General features: G+C 51.1%; 1 protein-coding gene across 1 annotated transcript in view; it reads left to right on the top strand.

Annotated features, from left to right (window-relative positions):
• Positions 1 to 265: 265 nt before the first annotated feature.
• LOC134931805 (retinol dehydrogenase 11-like) overlaps positions 266 to 16,307 on the top strand; it is a 109,682-nt gene continuing 93,640 nt past the window's right edge. Inside the window, exon 1 of the mRNA XM_063925540.1 lies at positions 266 to 528. Within this exon, the coding sequence (XP_063781610.1) occupies positions 504 to 528 (25 nt within the window). The 5' untranslated portion in view covers positions 266 to 503. The remainder of the gene's footprint in view (positions 529 to 16,307) is intronic.

Genomic DNA, 16,307 nt, shown 5'->3' with positions numbered 1-16,307 from the left:
CACATATAGTAATTAGGTGAGGGGACATACATATAGTAATTAGGTGAGGGGACATACACATATAGTAATTAGGTGAGGGGACATACATATAGTAATTAGGTGAGGGGACATACACATATAGTAAATAGGTGAGGGGGATATACACATATAGTAATTAGGAGCCAGTGTGCAGGGATTGGCTGGGATGATCAGGTGGTGTAGGGAAGCTCAGACAGTCACATAATTAGCTTTGCTGCAGTCAGGTGATCAGGACTTGTCACAGCAGTACTCAAGGTTTAGGCTCTGATGTGGACTGAGGCCTAGTAGGCCCAAACACTAGGAGGCAGACATTATGCTGAGAGAGCTATGCAGGAACAGCATGTACAGACCTTACTGCAAGCTGGGAGTGATGAACAGAGAGCCTGGTTGCCGAACACTGGACCTAGGCAATTACACACACAGTGGAATTCCTGCTCAGGTGCTACCCAGCAAGTAATCAAGACTGCAGATTGTGTGTGAAACAGATGCCTGTTTGCAGAATAAGCAGAGGTAAGCCACAGAACATGAGAAATCCAGTCAGGATCGTGACACCAGTCCCCAGCTCATGCCAGCCTTTGCCCACTCAGTCCTTATCTAGTCCCCTCAGCAGTAATAGCCAGGCTCCCCTTCCCATTCTCTGGTCTCTGAGTAAACGTCCTGTCTTCCACCTCCTGACCCCTCTTCCCGCACACAACACCGCTCAGCTCCCCAGCTCAATCTCAGCCTGCTTTTCTCTATCGTCCTAGTGGATGCTGGGGTTCCTGAAAGGACCATGGGGAATAGCGGCTCCGCAGGAGACAGGGCACAAAAAGTAAAGCTTTTTCAGATCAGGTGGTGTGCACTGGCTCCTCCCCCTATGACCCTCCTCCAGACTCCAGTTAGATTTTTGTGCCCGGCCGAGAAGGGTGCAATCTAGGTGGCTCTCCTAAAGAGCTGCTTAGAGAAAGTTTAGCTAGGTTTTTTATGTTACAGTGATTCCTGCTGGCAACAGGATCACTGCAGCGAGGGACTGAGGGGAGAAGGAGTCAACTCACCTGCGTGCAGGATGGATTGGCTTCTTGGCTACTGGACATCAGCTCCAGAGGGACGATCACAGGTACAGCCTGGATGGTCACCGGAGCCACGCCGCCGGCCCCCTTGCAGATGCTGAAGTCAGAAGAGGTCCAGAATCGGCGGCTGAAGACTCCTGCAGTCTTCTAAAGGTAGCGCACAGCACTGCAGCTGTGCGCCATTTTCCTCTCAGCACACTTCACACGGCAGTCACTGAGGGTGCAGGGCGCTGGGAGGGGGGCGCCCTGGGAGGCAAATGAATACCTATAAAGGCTAAAAATACCTCACATATAGCCCTAGAGGCTATATGGAGATATTTAACCCCTGCCTGATTTTTCTAAATAGCGGGAGACGAGCCCGCCAGAAAAGGGGCGGGGCCTATCTCCTCAGCACACGGCGCCATTTCCTCTCACAGCTCCGCTGGTCAGGACGGCTCCCAAGTCTCTCCCCTGCACTGCACTACAGAAACAGGGTAAAACAGAGAGGGGGGGCAAATTTATGGCGATATTTTGATATAACAAAGCAGCTATAAGGGAGCACTTATTATAAGGCTATCCCTGATATATATATAGCGCTTTTGGTGTGTGCTGGCAAACTCTCCCTCTGTCTCCCCAAAGGGCTAGTGGGTCCTGTCTTCGTTAGGAGCATTCCCTGTGTGTCTGCTGTGTGTCGGTACGTGTGTGTCGACATGTATGAGGACGATATTGGTGTGGAGGCGGAGCAATTGCCAAATATGAGGATGTCACCCCCTAGGGAGTCGACACCAGAATGGATGCCTTTATTTATGGAACTACGGGATAGTGTCAACACGCTAAAGCAGTCGTTTGACGACATGAGGCGGCCGGACAATCAATTAGTGCCTGTCCAGGCGACTCAAACACCGTCAGGGGCTGTGAAACGCCCTTTGCCTCAGTCGGTCGACACAGACCCAGACGCAGGCACTGACTCCAGTGGTGACGGTGACGATTCAACCGTATTTTCCAGTAGGGCCACACGTTATATGATTTTGGCAATGAAGGAGGCGTTACATTTAGCTGATACTACAGGTACCACTAAACAGGGTATTATGTGGGGTATGAAAAAACTACCTATAGTTTTTCCTGAATCAGAAGAATTAAATGACGTGTGTAATGAAGCGTGGGTTGCCCCTGATAAAAAGCTGATAATTTCAAAGAAATTATTGGCATTATACCCTTTCCCGCCAGAGGTTAGGGAGCGCTGGGAAACACCTCCTAGGGTGGACAAGGCGCTAACACGCTTATCTAAACAAGTGGCGTTACCCTCTCCTGAGACGGCCGCACTTAAAGATCCATCAGATAGGAGGATGGAAAATATCCAAAAAAGTATATACACACATGCAGGTGTTATACTACGACCAGCTGTAGCGACTGCCTGGATGGGCAGTGCTGGGGTAGTTTGGTCAGAGTCCCTGATTGAAAATATTGATACCCTGGACAGGGACAATATTTTACTGTCGTTAGAACAAATAAAGGATGCATTTCTTTATATGCGTGATGCACAGAGGGATATCTGCACACTGGCATCACGGGTAAGTGCTATGTCCATTTCGGCCAGAAGAGCTTTATGGACGCGACAGTGGACAGGCGATGCGGATTCAAAACGGCATATGGAAGTTTTGCCGTATAAAGGGGAGGAGTTATTTGGAGTCGGTCTATCAGATTTGGTGGCCACGGCTACAGCCGGGAAATCCACCTTTCTACCTCAAGTCACTCCCCAACAGAAAAAGGCACCGACTTTTCAACCGCAGCCCTTTCGTTCCTTTAAAAATAAGAGAGCAAAGGGCTATTCATATCTGCCACGAGGCAGAGGTCGAGGGAAGAGACAGCAACACGCAGCTCCTTCCCAGGAACAGAAGCCCTCCCCGGCTTCTACAAAAGCCTCAGCATGACGCTGGGGCATCTCAAGCGGACTCGGGGACGGTGGGCGGTCGTCTCAAAAATTACAGCGCGCAGTGGGCTCACTCGCAGGTAGATCCCTGGATCCTGCAGATAATATCTCAAGGGTACAGGTTGGAATTAGAGACAGATCCACCTCGCCGTTTCCTGAAGTCTGCTTTACCAACGTCCCCCTCCGAAAGGGAGACGGTTTTGGAAGCCATTCACAAGCTGTACTCTCAGCAGGTGATAGTCAAGGTACCTCTTCTACAACAAGGGAAGGGGTATTATTCCACTCTTTTTGTGGTACCGAAGCCGGATGGCTCGGTAAGGCCTATTCTAAATCTGAAGTCCTTGAACCTGTACATAAAGAAGTTCAAGTTCAAGATGGAGTCACTCAGAGCAGTGATAGCGAACCTGGAAGAGGGGGACTTTATGGTATCCTTGGACATCAAGGATGCGTATCTCCACGTTCCAATTTACCCCTCACACCAGGGGTACCTCAGGTTCGTTGTACAAAACTGTCACTATCAGTTTCAGACGCTGCCGTTCGGATTGTCCACGGCACCTCGGATCTTTACAAAGGTAATGGCCGAGATGATGATTCTTCTTCGAAGAAAAGGCATATTAATTATCCCATACTTGGACGATCTCCTAATAAGAGCAAGGTCCAGAGAACAGTTAGAGATGGGATTAGCACTGTCTCAAGAAGTGCTAAAACAGCACGGGTGGATTCTGAATATTCCAAAATCCCAGTTAATGCCGACAACTCGTCTGCTGTTCCTAGGGATGATTCTGGACACGGTTCAGAAAAAGGTTTTTCTCCCGGAGGAAAAAGCCAAGGAGTTATCCGACCTTGTCAGGAACCTCCTAAAACCAGGAAAGGTGTCTGTACATCAATGCACAAGAGTCCTGGGAAAAATGGTGGCTTCTTACGAAGCAATTCCATTCGGCAGATTCCACGCAAGAATTTTCCAAAGGGATCTGTTGGACAAATGGTCAGGGTCGCATCTTCAGATGCACCTACGGATAACCCTGTCTCCAAGGACAAGGGTGTCTCTTCTGTGGTGGTTGCAGAGTCCTCATCTATTGGAGGGCCGCAGATTCGGCATACAGGATTGGATCCTGGTGACCACGGACGCCAGCCTGAGAGGCTGGGGAGCAGTCACACAAGGAAGAAACTTCCAGGGAGTATGGACGAGCCTGGAAACGTCTCTTCACATAAACATTCTGGAACTAAGAGCAATATACAATGCTCTAAGCCAGGCAGAACCTCTGCTTCAGGGAAAACCGGTGTTGATCCAGTCGGACAACATCACGGCAGTCGCCCATGTGAACAGACAGGGCGGCACAAGAAGCAGGAGTGCAATGGCAGAAGCTGCAAGGATTCTTCGCTGGGCAGAGAATCATGTGATAGCACTGTCAGCAGTGTTCATCCCGGGAGTGGACAACTGGGAAGCAGACTTCCTCAGCAGACACGATCTTCACCCGGGAGAGTGGGGACTTCATCCAGAAGTCTTCCACATGCTGGTAACCCGTTGGGAAAGACCAATGGTGGACATGATGGCGTCTCGCCTCAACAAAAAACTGGACAGGTATTGCGCCAGGTCAAGAGATCCGCAGGCAATAGCTGTGGACGCGCTGGTAACGCCTTGGGTGTACCAGTCGGTGTATGTGTTTCCTCCTCTGCCTCTCATACCAAAAGTATTGAGAATTATACGGCAAAGAGGCGTAAGAACGATACTAGTGGTTCCGGATTGGCCAAGAAGGACTTGGTACCCGGAACTTCAAGAGATGATCACGGAAGATCCGTGGCCTCTACCTCTAAGGAGGGACTTGCTTCAGCAGGGTCCCTGTCTGTTTCAAGACTTACCGCGGCTGCGTTTGACGGCATGGCGGTTGAACGCCGGATCCTAAAGGAAAAAGGCATGCCGGAAGAAGTCATTCCTACTTTGATTAAAGCAAGGAAGGAAGTAACCGTGCAATATTATCACCGAATTTGGCGAAAATATGTTGCGTGGTGCGAAGATCGGAGTGCTCCGACGGAGGAATTTCAACTGGGTCGATTCCTACATTTCCTGCAATCAGGATTGTCTATGGGTCTCAAATTGGGATCTATTAAGGTTCAAATTTCGGCCCTGTCGATTTTCTTTCAAAAAGAATTGGCTTCAGTCCCTGAAGTCCAGACCTTTGTTAAGGGAGTGCTGCATATACAGCCTCCTGTGGTGCCTCCAGTGGCACCGTGGGATCTCAATGTGGTTTTGGACTTTCTAAAATCTCATTGGTTTGAACCACTAAATAAGGTGGATTTGAAATATCTCACTTGGAAAGTGACCATGCTTCTAGCCCTGGCTTCTGCCAGGAGAGTATCAGAATTGGCAGCTTTATCTTACAAAAGCCCATATCTGATTTTCCATTCGGACAGGGCAGAACTGCGGACTCGTCCGCATTTTCTCCCTAAGGTGGTGTCAGCATTTCATCTGAACCAGCCTATTGTAGTGCCTGCGGCTACAAGTGACTTGGAGGACTCCAAGTTACTGGACGTTGTCAGAGCATTAAAAATATATATTGCAAGGACAGCTGGAGTCAGAAAATCTGACTCGTTGTTTATATTGTATGCACCCAACAAGATGGGTGCTCCTGCGTCTAAGCAGACGATTGCTCGTTGGATCTGTAGCACAATCCAACTTGCACATTCTGTGGCAGGCCTGCCACAGCCTAAATCTGTAAAGGCCCACTCCACAAGGAAGGTGGGCTCATCTTGGGCGGCTGCCCGAGGGGTCTCGGCATTACAACTTTGCCGAGCAGCTACGTGGTCAGGGGAGAACACGTTTGTAAAATTTTACAAATTTGATACTCTGGCTAAGGAGGACCTGGAGTTCTCTCATTCGGTGCTGCAGAGTCATCCGCACTCTCCCGCCCGTTTGGGAGCTTTGGTATAATCCCCATGGTCCTTTCAGGAACCCCAGCATCCACTAGGACGATAGAGAAAATAAGATTTTACTTACCGATAAATCTATTTCTCGGAGTCCGTAGTGGATGCTGGGCGCCCATCCCAAGTGCGGATTATCTGCATAAATTGTACATAGTTATTGTTAACTAATTCGGGTTATTGTTGAAGGAAGCCATCTTTCAGAGGCTCCGCTGTTATCATACTGTTAACTGGGTTTAGATCACAGGTTGTACGGTGTGATTGGTGTGGCTGGTATGAGTCTTACCCGGGATTCAAAATCCTCCCTTATTGTGTACGCTCGTCCGGGCACAGTACCTAACTGGAGTCTGGAGGAGGGTCATAGGGGGAGGAGCCAGTGCACACCACCTGATCTGAAAAAGCTTTACTTTTTGTGCCCTGTCTCCTGCGGAGCCGCTATTCCCCATGGTCCTTTCAGGAACCCCAGCATCCACTACGGACTCCGAGAAATAGATTTATCGGTAAGTAAAATCTTATTTTCTGAAGACGGCGAGAGGCAGTGGGTAATGCCAGGGAATGGGTGTCAGGGGGAGGCAGTGGGTGATTCCAGGGAATGGGTGTCAGGGGGAGGCAGTGGGTGACTAAGAGTTTGATGGAGAGAGGCAGTGGGTGATACCAGGGAATGGGTGTCAGGGGGAGGCAGTAGGTGATGCCAGGGAATGGGTGTCAGGGGGAGGCAGTGGGTGATGCCAGGGAATGGGTGTCAGGGGGAGGCAGTGGGTGACAGAGTTTGATGGAGAGAGGCAGTGGGTGACAAGGAGATGGTGACTGAAGAGAGAGCTGACAGGGAGAGATAGTGGGAGATGGAGAGACAGAGGGTGACAGGAGATAGTAACAAAGTGGAGAAGCAGAGGGTGAGGCAATTGGTATGTGGAGACGCAGTGAGAGACATAGAGGGAGAGGGTGACAGGGAGAGACAGTGGGTGACGGGGAGAGGCAGTGTATGATAAATAGAATATGATGGCAGATAAGAACACCATGTACACGCACTATTCCACACTAGAGTTATTTCTCTGACGTCCTAGTGGATGCTGGGAACTCCATAAGGACTATGGGGAATAGCGGCTCCGCAGGAGACTGGGCACAAAAGTAAAGCTTTAGGACTACCTGGTGTGCACTGGCTCCTCCCCCTATGACCCTCCTCCAAGCCTCAGTTAGATTTTTGTGCCCGGCCGAGAAGGGTGCACACTAGGGGCTCTCCTGAGTTTCTTAGTAAAAGTTTAGTTTTAGGTTTTTTATTTTCAGTGAGACCTGCTGGCAACAGGCTCACTGCATCGAGGGACTAAGGGGAGAAGAAGCGAACCTGCCTGCTTGCAGCCAGCTTGGGCTTCTTGGCTACTGGACACCATTAGCTCCAGAGGGACCGAACACAGGCCCAGCCTCGGAGTCCGGTCCCAGAGCCGCGCCGCCGGCCCCCTTACAGAGCAAGAAGAGGTCCGGAAAATTGGCGGCAGAAGACATCAGTCTTCACCAAGGTAGCGCACAGCACTGCAGCTGTGCGCCATTGCTCCTCAGGCACACTTCACACTCCGGTCACTGAGGGTGCAGGGCGCTGGGGGGGGGGGCGCCCTGAGCAGCAATAGAAACACCTTGGCTGGCGAAAATACATCACATATAACCCCCAGGGCTATATGGATGTATTTTAACCCCTGCCAGAATACAGCAAAAAGCGGGAGAAAAGTCCGCCGAGAAGGGGGCGGAGCCTATCTCCTCAGCACACGGGCGCCATTTTCCCTCACAGCTTCGCTGGAAGGACGTCTCCCTGACTCTCCCCTGCAGTCCTGCACTACAGAAAAGGGTAAAACAAGAGAGGGGGGCACTAATTAGGCGCAGTATAAATAAAACAGCAGCTATAAGGGGAAAAAACACTTCTATAAGGTTATCCCTGTATATATATAGCGCTCTGGTGTGTGCTGGCATACTCTCCCTCTGTCTCCCCAAAGGGCTAGTGGGGTCCTGTCCTCTATCAGAGCATTCCCTGTGTGTATGCTGTGTGTCGGTACGATTGTGTCGACATGTATGAGGAGGAAAATGGTGTGGAGGCGGAGCAATTGCCTGTAATGGAGATGTCACCCCCTAGGGAGTCGACACCTGAGTGGCTGAGCTTATGGAAGGAATTACGTGACAGTGTCGGCTCTTTACAAAAGACGGTTGATGACATGAGACAGCCGGCTACTCAGCTCGTGCCTGTCTAGGCGTCTCAAAAGCCATCAGGGGCTCTAAAACGCCCGTTACCTCAGATGGCAGATACAGACGCCGACACGGATACTGACTCCAGTGTCGACGATGAAGAGACGAATGTGACTTCCAGTAGGGCCACACGTTACATGATTGATGCTATGAAAAATGTTTTACATATTTCTGATAATACAAGTACCACTAAAAAGGGTATTATGTTTGGTGAGAAAAAACTGCCTGTAGTTTTTCCTGCATCCGAGGAATTAAATGAGGTGTGTGATGAAGCGTGGGTTTCCCCCGATAAAAAACTGATAATTCCTAAAAGGTTATTAGCATCAAACCCCTTCCCGCCAGAGGATAGGGCACGTTGGGAAACACCCCCTAAGGTGGATAAAGCGCTCACACGTTTGTCAAAACAGGTGGCACTACCGTCTCCTGATAGGGCCGCCCTTAAGGAACCTGCTGACAGAAAGCAGGAGAATATCCTAAAATGTATATACACTCACACGGGTGTTATACTGCGACCAGCAATCGCCTCAGCCTGGATGTGCAGTGCTGGGGTGGCTTGGTCGGATTCCCTGACTGACAATATTGATACCCTAGATAGGGACAGTATATTACTGACTATAGAGCATTTGAAAGATGCATTTCTATATATGCTGGATGCACAGAGGGATATTTGCCGACTGGCATCAAGAGTAAGTGCGCTGTCCATTTCTGCCAGAAGAGGGTTATGGACGAGGCAGTGGTCAGGTGATGCTGATTCCAAAAGGCATATGGAAGTATTGCCTTACAAAGGGGAGGCGTTATTTGGGGTAGGTCTATCAGACCTGGTGGCCACGGCAACTGCTGGGAAATCCACATTTTTACCCCAGGTAGCCTCTCAACATAAGAAGAAGCCGTATTATCAGGCGCAGTCCTTTCGGCCCCATAAGGGCAAGCGGGCAAAAGGCTCCTCATTTCTGCCCCGTGGCAGAGGGAGAGGAAAAAGGCTGCAGCAAACAGCCAGTTCCCAGGAACAGAAGCCCTCTCCCGTTTCTGCCAAGTCCTCAGCATGACGCTGGGGCTTTACAAGCGGACTCAGGCACTCCCCTAAAGTCTGCTTTACCGACGTCTCCCTCCGACAGGGAGGCGGTATTGGAAGCCATTCACAAGCTGTATTCCCAGCAGGTGATAATCAAGGTACCCCTCCTGCAACAGGGACAGGGGTATTATTCCACGCTGTTTGTGGTACCGAAGCCGGACGGCTCGGTGAGACCTATTTTAAATCTGAAATCCTTGAACACTTACATACACAGGTTCAAATTCAAGATGGAGTCACTCAGAACGGTGATTGCGAACTTGGAAGAAGGGGATTATATGGTGTCTTTGGACATCAAGGAGGCTTACCTCCATGTCCCAATTTACCCTTCTCACCAAGGATACCTCAGGTTTGTGGTACAGAACTGTCACTATCAGTTTCAGACGCTGCCGTTTGGTTTGTCCACGGCACCCCGGGTCTTTACCAAGGTAATGGCCGAAATGATGATACTCCTTCGAAGGAAGGGAGTTTTAGTTATCCCGTACTTGGACGATCTCCTGACAAGGGCAAGATCCAGGGAACAATTGGTAGTCGGGGTAGCACTATCTCAAGTAGTGTTGCGGCAGCACGGTTGGATTCTCAATATTCCAAAATCGCAGCTGATCCCGGCGACACGTCTTCTATTCCTAGGGATGATCCTGGACACAGTCCAGAAAAAGGTGTTTCTCCCGGAGGAGAAAGCCAGGGAGTTATCCGAACTAGTCAGAAACCTCCTAAAACCAGGCCAAGTGTCAGTGCATCAATGCACAAGGGTCCTGGGAAAAATGGTGGCTTCCTACGAAGCAATCCCTTTCGGCAGATTCCACGCAAGAACTTTCCAGTGGGACCTGCTGGACAAATGGTCCGGAACGCATCTTCAGATGCATCAGCGGATAACCCTGTCACCAAAGACAAGGGTGTCTCTCCTGTGGTGGTTGCAGAGTGCTCATCTTCTAGAGGGCCGCAGATTCGGCATTCAGGACTGGGTCCTGGTGACCACGGATGCCAGCCTGCGAGGCTGGGGAGCAGTCACACAGGGAAGAAATTTCCAGGGCTTGTGGTCAAGCCTGGAGACATCACTTCACATAAATATCCTGGAGCTGAGGGCCATTTACAATGCCCTAAGACAAGCAAGACCTCTGCTTCAAGGTCAGCCGGTGCTGATCCAGTCGGACAACATCACGGTAGTCGCCCACGTGAACAGACAGGGCGGCACAAGAAGCAGGAGGGCAATGGCAGAAGCTGCAAGGATTCTTCGCTGGGCGGAAAATCATGTGATAGCACTGTCAGCAGTGTTCATTCCGGGAGTGGACAACTGGGAAGCAGACTTCCTCAGCAGGCACGACCTCCACCCGGGAGAGTGGGGACTTCACCCAGAAGTCTTCCACATGATTGTAAACCGTTGGAAAAAACCAAAGGTGGACATGATGGCGTCCCGCCTCAACAAAAAATTGGACAGGTATTGCGCCAGGTCAAGGGACCCTCAGGCAATAGCTGTGGACGCTCTGGTAACACCATGGGTGTACCAGTCAGTGTATGTGTTTCCCTCCTCTGCCTCTCATACCCAAGGTACTGAGAATTATAAGACGGAGAGGAGTAAGAACTATACTCGTGGCTCTGGATTGGCCAAGAAGGACTTGGTACCCGGAACTTCAAGAGATGCTCACAGAGGACCCGTGGCCTCTACCTCTAAGAAGGGACCTGCTCCAGCAAGGACCCTGTCTGTTCCAAGACTTACCGCGGCTGCGTTTGACGGCATGGCGGTTGAACGCCGGATCCTGAAGGAAAAAGGCATTCCGGAAGAAGTCATTCCTACCCTGATCAAAGCCAGGAAGGATGTGACCGCAAAGCATTATCACCGCATTTGGCGGAAATATGTTGCGTGGTGCGAGGCCAGGAAGGCCCCAACGGAGGAATTTCAACTGGGCCGATTCCTGCATTTCCTGCAAACAGGAGTGTCTATGGGCCTAAAATTAGGATCCATTAAGGTTCAGATTTCGGCCCTGTCGATTTTCTTCCAGAAAGAACTGGCTTCAGTTCCTGAAGTTCAGACGTTGTCAAGGGGGTGCTGCATATACAGCCTCCTTTTGTGCCTCCAGTGGCACCTTGGGATCTCAATGTAGTTCTGGGGTTCCTAAAATCACATTGGTTTGAACCGCTTAAATCTGTGGATTTGAAATATCTCACATGGAAAGTGGTCATGCTGTTGGCCCTGGCTTCGGCCAGGCGCGTGTCAGAATTGGCGGCTTTATCTTATAAAAGCCCTTACCTGATTTTTCATACGGACAGGGCAGAATTGAGGACTCGTCCACAATTTCTCCCTAAGGTGGTTTCAGCGTTTCACCTGAACCAGCCTATTGTGGTACCTGCGGCTACTAGGGACTTGGAGGACTCCAAGTTGCTGGACGTTGTCAGGGCCAAGAAAATATATGTTTCCAGGACGGCTGGAGTCAGAAAATCTGACTCCCTGTTTATCCTGTATGCACCCAACAAGCTGGGTGCTCCTGCTTCTAAGCAGACTATTGCTCGTTGGATTTGTAGTACAATTCAGCTTGCACATTCTGTGGCAGGCCTGCCACAGCCAAAATCTGTAAAAGCCCATTCCACAAGGAAGGGGGCTCATCTTGGGCGGCTGCCCGAGGGGTCTCGGCTTTACAACTTTGCCGAGCAGCTACTTGGTCAGGGGCAAACACGTTTGCTAAATTCTACAAATTTGATACTCTGGCTGAGAAGGACCTGGAGTTCTCTCATTCGGTGCTATTTGAGGTACACCTCAAAGATCTGTTACCTCCGTGAACACCTCCGGATGTAGTCTCCACTCTTGTGTCTGCTGAAGAAGTCCGCTTCTCAGTTGTCTACTCCCGGAATGAAGATTGCTGACAGCGCCAACGCATGTTTTTCTGCCCAGAGGATGATTCTTGTTACCTCTGACATTGCAGCTCTGCTCTTCATTCCGCCTTGTCGGTTTATGTAAGCCACTGTCGTTACATTGTCCGACTGCACTTGAATGGCTCGATCTCGCAGAAGATGGGCCGCTTGGAGAAGACCGTTGTAGACAGCTCTTAGTTCCAGAATGTTTATTAACAGGCCGGATTCCAGACTTGACCACCTTCCTTGGAAGTTTTCCCCCTAAATGACTGCGCCCCAGCCCCGGAGGCTTGCATCCGTGGTTAGAAGGATCCAGTCCTGAATCCCGAACCTGCGGCCCTCCAGAAGGTGAGGTAGTTGTAGCCACCGTAGGAGTGAAATCCTGGCCTTTAGCGACAGACGTATTCTCTGGTGCATGTGTAGATGAGATCCCGACCACTTGTCCAGGAGATCCAGTTGGAAGGGCCGAGCATGAACCTGTAGAGCCTCGTAAGCGGCCACCATCTTCCCCAGAAGGCGAATGCACTGATGAACCAACACCCGGGCTGGCTTCAGGACATCCCGGACCATTGTTTGTATCACCAACGCTTTCTCCTCCGGAAGAAACACCCTCTGCACTTCTGTGTCGAGGATCATTCCCAGAAAAGACAACCTCCTGGTCGGCTCTAAATGTGATTTTGGAAGATTCAGAATCCAACCGTGTTCCCTGAGCAGATGAGTCGTGAGAACAATGGACTGCAACAGCTTCTCCTTGGACGATGCCTTTATTAGCAGATCGCACAGATATGGGATTATATTCACCCCCTTTCTGCGGAGAACCATCATCTCCGCCATCACCTTAGTGAACACCCTCAGTGCCGTGGAGAGGCCGAATGGCAGTGCCTGGAACTGAAAATGACTGTCTAACAGTGCGAATTGGAGAAAAGCCTGATGCGGCGGCCAAATTGGAATCTGGAGGTACGCATCCTTGATATCTAGGGATACCAAGAATTTCCCCTCCTCCAGACCTGATATCACCGCCCTCAGGGACTCCATTTTGAACTTGAACTCCCTCAGAAAGGGGTTTAGTGATTTTAAGTTCAGAATGGGCCTGACCGAACCATCCGGTTTCAGGTACCACACGGCTCAAATCCATATACACGGCTTCGGGGGCGATATTACGTCCCACTATTGCCTGTGCGTGGATTTCTAAAGCTATAGCAAAATGCAGTCCTTTCGTTCAAATAAAAGCAAAAGAGTACGTGGATCGTCCTTTCTTGCCAGAGGTAAGGGCAGAGGGAAAAAGCTGCACAACACAGCTAGTTCCCAGGAACAGAAGTCCTCCCCGGCCTCTGCAAAATCCACCGCATGACGCTGGGCAGTGGTGCAAGTAGAAAAAATGTCTTACGGGTACTGTGTGCGCGCGCCGAAGGCGTGCGCGCAAAAAAATGGGTGTGGCCAAATGCCACATGGGGCATGGCCAATGAAAATGGGGGCGTGATACACATGGGGGAGGGGCAGATACACGTATGACCCCAATAGTGTCAGATACACGTTGCCCCACAGTGCCAGATACACATTGCCCCACAGTGCCAGATACACATTGCCCCACAGTGCCAGATACACATTGCCCCACAGTGCCAGATACACATTGCCCCACAGTGCCAGATACACAAATGTCCCCAGAGTGCCAGATACACAAATGTCCCCAGAGTGTCAGATACACATAGCCTCACAGTGCCAGATACACATTGCCCCACAGTGCCAGATGCACATTGCCCCACAGTGCCAGATACACAAATGTCCCCAGAGTGCCAGATGCACATTGCCCCACAGTGCCAGATGCACATTGCCCCACAGTGCCAGATGCACATTGCCCCACAGTGCCAGATGCACATTGCCCCACAGTGCCAGATGCACATTGCCCCACAGTGCCAGATGCACATTGCCCCACAGTGCCAGATGCACATTGCCCCACAGTGCCAGATGCACATTGCCCCACAGTGCCAGATACACAAATGTCCCCAGAGTGCCAGATACACATTGCCCCACAGTGCCAGATACACATTGCCCCACAGTGCCAGATACAGAAATGCCCCCACTGTGTCAGATATACATTGCCCCCCGTGCCAGATACAGAAATGCCCCTACAGTGCCAGATATGCCCCCAGTGCCAGATATCCCCCAGTGCCAGGTATACATGCCCCCCTGTGCCAGATATCCCCAAGTGCCAGGTATATATGCCCCCAGTGCCAGATATCCCCCAGTGCCAGGTATATATGCCCCCCTGTGCCAGATATGCCCCCAGTGCCAGGTATACATGCCCCCCCAGTGCCAGGTATAACATGCCCCCCTCCCCTACTCACCGCTGCCGTCGCTGTCCTCCTGTCTGTCATGTGAGGGCAGGAGAGTGCAGCCTGCGCCTCTCGTTCCCCTCAGTCTCCGGCGGGTGTCTCAGTTTAATTCAGCGCCGATCCGTGAGCCAATCAGAGCTCGCGGGTGCGAGCTCTGATTGGCTCACGGATCGGCGCTGAAGTAAACTGAAACACCCACCGGAGACTGAGGGGAACGAGAGGCGCAGGCTGCACTCTCCTGCCCTCACATCAGCGGCGTGTGTGGCGGTGCGGCGTGGGGGAGGGAGGGAAGGAAGAGGAGCGGCGGCCCGTCGGTGTGGGTACGGCGTACCCACGGCTAAATTCTTACGGGTACGCCGTACCCACCCGTACCCGCCCACTTGCACCACTGACGCTGGGGCTCCCCTGAGGGAGTCAGCTCCAGTGGGGGCACGTCTTCGACTTTTCAGCCACATCTGGGTTCACTCACAGGTGGATCCCTGGGCAATAGAAATTGTTTCCCAGGGATACAAGCTGGAATTCGAAGAGGTGCCTCCTCGCCGGTTTTTCAAATCGGCGCTACCGACTTCTCCCCTGGAAAGGGAGATAGTGTTAAATGCTATTCACAAATTGTGTCTTCAACAAGTGGTGGTCAAGGTTCCCCTGCTTCAAAGAGGGAAGGGATACTACTCAACTCTGTTTGTGGTCCTGAAACTGGACGGTTCGGTCAGACCCATTTTGAATTTAAAATCCCTGAACCTTTACTTAAAACGGTTCAAATTCAAAATGGTATCGCTCAGAGCGGTCATCGCCAGCCTGGAAGGGAGGGATTTTATGGTATCTCTGGACATAAAGGATGCATACCTGCATGTTCCCATATATCCTTCTCATCAGGCGTACCTGAGATTTGCGGTACAGGACTGTCATTACCAATTTCAGACGTTGCCGTTTGGGCTTTCCACGGCCCCGAGAATTTTCACCAAGGTAATGGCGGAAATGATGGTGCTCCTGCGCAAGCAGGGTGTCACAATTATCCCGTACTTGGACGATCTCCTCATAAAAGCGAGATCACGGGAGAAGTTGCTGAACAGCGTATCACTTTCCAAAGTCGCAGCTGAATCCTACGACTATTCTGCCCTTCTTGGGCATGACTCTGGACACAGACCAGAAAAGGGTTTTTCTTCCGATAGAAAAAGCGCAGGAACTCATGACTCTAGTCAAGAACCTGTTGAAGCCAAAACAAGTGTCAGTACATCATTGCACTCAAGTCCTGGGAAAAATGGTGGCGACGTACGAAGCCATTCCCTTCGGCAGGTTCCATGCAAGGACTTTCCAATGGGACCTATTGGACAAATGGTCCGGGTCACATCTGCAAATGCATCAGCGGATCACCCTGTCCCCCAGGGCCAGGGTATCTCTCCTGTGGTGGCTGCAGAGTGCTCGCCTTCTAGAGGGCCGCAGGTTCGGCATTCAGGATTGGATCCTGGTGACCACGGATGCGAGCCTCCGAGGTTGGGGAGCAGTCACACAGGGAAGAAATTTCCAAGGCCTTTGATCAAGTCAAGAGACTTGTCTTCACATCAACATCCTGGAACTAAGGGCCATATACAACGCCCTACGTTAAGCGGAGACCTTACTTCGCGACCGACCAGTTCTGATCCAGTCAGACGTCACCGCAGTAGCTCATGTAAACCGCCAGGGCGGCACAAGGAGCAGAGGGGCGATGGCGGAAGCCACCAGAATTCTTCGCTGGGCGGAGAATCCTGTAAGCGCACTGTCAGCAGTGTTCATTCCGGGAGTGGACAACTGGGAAGCAGACTTCCTCAGCAGACACGACCAGCATCCGGGAGAGTGGGGACTTCATCAGGAAGTCTTAGCACAGATTGCAAGTCGGTGGGGACTGCCCCAAATAGACATGATGGCGTCCCGTCTCAACAAAAAGCTACAAAGGTATT

Source organism: Pseudophryne corroboree, chromosome 1 (genome assembly GCF_028390025.1).
Source record: "Pseudophryne corroboree isolate aPseCor3 chromosome 1, aPseCor3.hap2, whole genome shotgun sequence".
NCBI lineage: Eukaryota > Metazoa > Chordata > Amphibia > Anura > Myobatrachidae > Pseudophryne > Pseudophryne corroboree.
The sequence above is the reverse complement of the archived record's forward strand: the minus strand, read 5'-3'. Positions and strand labels throughout refer to the sequence as shown.